Source organism: Cynara cardunculus, assembly GCF_001531365.2.
Source record: "Cynara cardunculus var. scolymus isolate 2C chromosome LG 5, CcrdV1, whole genome shotgun sequence".
In the NCBI taxonomy this organism is placed as follows: Eukaryota; Viridiplantae; Streptophyta; class Magnoliopsida; order Asterales; family Asteraceae; genus Cynara; species Cynara cardunculus.
In genome coordinates, this window is record NC_037532.1 from 30324927 (window position 1) to 30330702 (window position 5776).

At 35.0% G+C, this 5776-nt stretch overlaps 1 protein-coding gene across 1 annotated transcript; it reads right to left on the reverse strand.

The window, feature by feature from the left end:
• Nucleotides 1-363: 363 nt before the first annotated feature.
• LOC112513182 (3-epi-6-deoxocathasterone 23-monooxygenase) lies at nucleotides 364-5589 on the reverse strand. Its single transcript, XM_025119355.1, has 7 exons — nucleotides 5234-5589; nucleotides 3426-3747; nucleotides 1954-2103; nucleotides 1276-1557; nucleotides 1111-1200; nucleotides 848-1033; nucleotides 364-707 (listed from the first exon to the last, which is right to left on the reverse strand). The coding sequence occupies exons 1-7, from the start codon at nucleotides 5443-5445 to the stop codon at nucleotides 480-482; spliced, it is 1470 nt and encodes a 489-aa protein (XP_024975123.1). The 5' UTR covers nucleotides 5446-5589; the 3' UTR covers nucleotides 364-479.
• Nucleotides 5590-5776: the final 187 nt, after the last annotated feature.

The window sequence follows — 5776 nt, forward strand, 5'->3', positions numbered from 1 at the left end:
TGAAAGTTGGTTCCCCAAAATAGGAATCAGGTCCAAGTTGGTTCCCCAAAATGACGATTTTGAAAGTTGGTTCCCCAAAATAGGAATCAGGTGAAAGTTGATTCCCCAAAATGACGATTTTGAAAGTTCGTTTCCCAAAATAGAAATCATGTGAAAGTTGGTTCCATTTTGGTGCAATTTTCCCTTTAAAATATCCTAAAAACTTATTAATAATTTACTTCAAATATAATTTTGTTTTAATTAACAATTGATTTTTTAATTTACAAAAACACTTATCAACTTATTATAAAAAAATTGATTTGTTAATTTACAGAATAAGATAGCAAAACTATTAAAACAAGAAAAAAAAAAAAACATGAGAAGGCAACACCTTCAATCCAAAGGACAAGAACCAAGCACTCAAAAACCTTTGTATACATTATGCCCAAATATATGGGAATAAACTCTTTTAATTATTTGTCAAATATCTGTTCTAACGATCAATTAGATCGGTCTCCTCTGGGGGTGACGATAATGGGCAACCTCCGTCTCGTCTTAACGGTCGGAAAATACACGATTTGATCTTCTTCGGCAACCCATGTGTAAGTCGTGACGAGGTGATGAAGGAAAATACCGATTTCGAGCCGCGAGAATTCCAAACCGGGACATAAACGTTGTCCACCACCGAACGGTGTAAACTTGTTGCTGTTTACACTTACTCCCGTTTTCTACAACCAGTTACGGATTTCATGAAAAGGCAGTAGACGTATAAAATCAAACCAAACGAATCCAATATCTCGTTGGAAATTAGGGTCTGAGAGGGATAAGCTGAAAATACTGTGAAAATACGTAAATATCACTTGCTTACCTCCCATCTCCACGGATCAAATTCGTTGGGGTTTTCGTAGTTTTCTTCATCCATATGAACAGATGTCAACGACGCCAAAACACACCATCCTTTCGGGATCAAGTAGCCTTTGATTTCCACGTCCTCGAGAGCTTTTCTCCATATCGCATTGATGATATTCGCCATCCGAAGTGTTTCACTTATCACCTAAACATTGGATCGGTTTCCTTTAAGGATATCGTGACACTCTTAAGAACCGATTCTCCAAAATGGATAAAACTTACGCCTTGAGTAAACGGCAAAGAAACGTAATCGGTCCACGAATACTCTTCGCACAATTCATCCTTTTGCTTCTTTAACTCGTCGTTTTCTTCCTGCAAAATATATAGAAACGAGTTCAAAATATACGTCATAAGATCTTCATAACACAATCATAACGAGTTACAAACCACGAGACGAGCAAGAGCCGTTGGATTATCGCTAAGGAATTTGATTGCGAGGGTCATGATCATGGGCACCGAGTCCTCCCCGGGGATCATCATCTCGATAATGTTCCCACTGATGAAATCCAACGGTAGTCGTTGCTGAGTCCCATCCGATTCTCCTGTATCCCGTAACAACACATCAATGGCATCATTTGGCGAATCCGGACCCTTCGTTTCGTTCTTCTCCATTGCCCTTTTCCGATCATCTACCATCTTTCTCACCATCTTTAACATTCTCTCCTTAGCCTGCAACAAACAGTTAGAGGCTGTATGGTTGGTTTCCATTAAGTTCTGTAGGAATAAAGTCGTCTGTGTGGATTGGAAAAGTATTTGTTTGGAAGGGTTTTTTAATAGCCAGAAGAAACGTGTTTTTAATTGTGAGAGACATGTTTGTAAAAAACTTGGCCTTATGCATAAAGCTCCCCCTAGAAGCTTACTGAATAATCCATTTTTTATATCATTAAGCCACTTTTTATATCATTAAGCCACAACCATATAGTCATATATAGTTGATCGAATAAGCTCCGAGTCCTATTAAGCTCATTAAGCTGTTAACAAACAGACCCCAAATCACATAGTGGCATTACTATGACGATCTACTGAGATTCAGCTCTGCGTTATTTGAACTTACAACGAAATTACCTGGAGTGATTTATACATTTGGAAACCGGGAAGTTTGATGGGTAAACAAATCAAGCCTTTGATGACTTCCGTGAATTCTTTCTTGAGGAACTCCATTTCTTCACCGGGCTCGACACTCATCAACACCCTCACAAGAACTTCGAACGTAATCTGTATCACAAGCAGTCGAGCGAGTAAGCAGATCGAGAGGGCGAAACACGATGCCGTTTACCCATTAACGAACTCCGAACAAGCATTGAACCACTTGAACAAGCCTAACCGAACAACGATTCTCGTAATTTTCTTGATTTAATCATAGAAAATGGAAAAATGGAGATGCAAATCCATGTAGATATTGAAAAAGAATCATCACCCACATCAAAACTCTATAAAAGCAGCAACCTTTTGTGATCTTGATGGAAATTGTATGTTAATTTGATCATATAAGGGGCCGTTTACCTAAACACTTACCCGGTAAGCACTTATCGGTAAAATTCAACACTATCATTACTTACTGGATAAGATTTGAGTCCACCAAAACGACATTGTATGTAATAATTTACCTGGTAAGCGCTAATCGTGGTAAGAGTCGTTGCCATCACTTACCGGGTAAGATTCTTGGTCCTTGTCATATTCATCCGGTAAAGTAATATGACTTGGTAAGAGCTTACCCAGGTAAACATTTGGTAAATGGCCCCTAAGTCACCGCAACAGAATTGGTTTTATAAGATGTCAAATATGTTTAAATGTCCTAATAAAATGTTTTACAAGGCTGTTAAGGTATACAAGACAAAACAATTGTGCTTCCTATGTAAAATGTTACAATAGGATGTATTTACACATCCGAACAAGTTTTTAGAAAACTTTTGGAATAAAGTTACTACAACAAAATTGACTTATTTCACATCTAAATTGTCTAAGCGTCCTAAAGATGTTTTTGTATATTTTAACAAGTTTTTTAAGACACTTTTTAAATAAAGTGACCTATTAGTTATTTTATAGACTTTTGAGAAGTGTCCTATAAACCTATCTTTTTATATGATACTTGTGTTTCCAGGACACTTTTTCAAATGGTGTCGTATAAAATAACTAATACGACACTTTATTTTAAAAGTATCCTAAAATCCTTGTTAAAACGCCTAAAAACGTCCTATAAACCCATTGTGACACTTTTAGATATAACTTTTTTTGGTTTGATCCTATAAACTTAAGTCCTAAAAAATATTTTATTATGACACATAGACATTTTAGACTTCCCATAAAATCAATTTTGTTATAGTGAGTGTTATATTAGCTATTATAGGACACTTTTGAAAGGCGTTACTCCAAAAGTGTCCTTGGAAAATTTAAGCGTCCTATCAACTTGTTGTAACATCTTTACATGGAAGACACCTTTTTTTTTAAACATATAAACTTAAGACATTTAGACACATTTGATATCATATAAAACCGCTTTAAATGATCTGTTTAACCAATAAAGCCTAAGGTTCTACCTTTTTGGTTTCGTCTTGGAGGCAGATTTTTCGATCCATCCAAGACGAGAATGTGAGCTTGACTGAGTTCTCGATATCTTTGGTGATACGAGCTTTGAATTGAGGAGACCTCAAAAAACCTCCAATAATCGCGTGCAATCTCTTCTGTAAGCCACCATTCATTTGCAGTATCGAAGACTCACCAAGTAACTCGATGACGGATTTTGGATAACTTGGTACGAAAACGTTGCCTTGGTTTTGTAAAACGACCTTGTTCACATCGGGATCGGTCGACACGAAGATCGGTCTACCCAAAATATGTGTCTTGAACACCTTCCCGTAACTATGAGACATGAAACACACATATTGTCTTTTAGGACTTAAAAAGTACTTTTTTTTTTTTTGTAAAAATGGAATGATTTCGTAAGTGGAGTGACAAGGTATCAAAATTGGATTATTTTATAACATGAATATTTACAAGGCTCAATTTGATATTGTTGGTCGAAGACCAGGGGTGTAAATGATGCGAGTCGAGCTCGAGTATCACTATACTCGACTCGAACTCGAAACATAATTTTCAAGCTCGAATTCGACTCGAGAACTACGAGTAAAAATCAAAGTTTGACTCGAATTCGATAACTATTTCTCAAGCTCGAACTGAAACTCAAATCAAGCTCAAACCAAGCTCACCCATTGAAATTTATGAAATTTTAGGGTCTTTTTCTTATAAATTTTAAAACTTAAGGTGTTCTCTTAGTTTTTATAAAACTAAAGGAATCAACTTCAAATTTTATTATCAAAAGGATAAAGTTAGAAATTTTATCACCCATCTCTCTCTTTTTATAACATATATTCTCCGTTTCTTTACCATCTCTCTTTCAACGTGGGACAATTTTACTAATCTTTTTTGTAGTTTTCCTTTGTCTTTTTAATTATGATTTTAATAAAAAAATAATTTTTATAATTAAAAAATGCATAATTTTGTTTAAATATCTAAAAATATAAGACATTTTTATTATTTATATTTTACAATTTTTATCATAAAAACTGATTATATACAAAATAATTGAGTATCTCACGAGCTCTTCAAGTCGAGTATTGAATAGCTTGACTCGACTCATTAATATGTTGAGTCGAGTTCGAGTTCGAGCCGCGCCTATTCTAGTCAAGTGTTGACCGAGCTTTAACTGAGTTGATCTCGAATAGCTCGCGAATCGTTTACACCCCTATCGAAGACATGCGATTTCAAGTGTCCTTAACGATAAAATGAACTTCGAAAAAGGGACAACAAAATAAAAAGTACGAGGGGAATAATGACCAACTTAAATAGTTGAAGGGGCAATCCAAAACTTCCCAAATTGGGAAAGGGGGCAAAACCCTAAAGTGATAAAGGATATGCATAAAGCACATGACCCATCATCAACATGAAAAACGATTGGAATTATTTTTATTGACGTATTTTTAATAATATATATTAAACAAGAAATTCTCAAAACAACCATAGAAACACGTTGTACAACCCCCTAATGCATGGGCCACCAAATTTTTTAATATTAAAAAATTGATTTAAAAATACGAAATTATTTCTAGAAAAGAAAAAAAAGGAAAGTTTATATTAATTCTTTATTTTAGAAAAAGTATTAAAACATCGTTTTATTTATTATTTTATTTTACTTTTTAGATTCCTTAACATTCTTCAAATTAGACCACTTTAATTTTGAAAATTAATTAATTAATTAATTAAAGAGTTTGAGAAAAATAGCACCCAAAAGTACAAGTGTAAATGCAGAAAGTCCAAGCATGCAAAACGGAGATGACTCGAGACTTACAGAGACTTTCGTTTTTCCATAAAAGTGACAGGTCGAGATGTGTATCCGGAGGCAATAAACTCTACTGTTTCTCCGATCAACGGCCAGCCGGAGTTACCACGCGGTGGTTGCAGGCGGCGACCATCATCGGTGTCGTCCTTCCCGGTTTTTCTGATCCTGGTGTATACAAACCATCCAAGAAGCATCAATATGCAAATGAATTCCCATTTCATGTTTGATTGAATGTAAGAAATGGCGGATGGATTTTGGAAATCTAAAAGGATCAGAGAAAGGAACAGGCTTTTTGGGTAATGAATGTGTGCGTGTGCGTGTGCGTGTGCGTTTGAGAGAGGTGCTATTCACCTCTACTTTCTGTCTTTTTTTTCCTTGTCCTTTATTCAACCTTTTATATATATATATATATATATATATATATATATATATAGGGGCTGGTTCAAATAGAAACCAACCATATGGTACAAACTATGTGAACCGATCTTGATCGTTCATTTTATCATCAAACGATTATTATTAAATGAGATTAAATAAACAATAATTTAATTA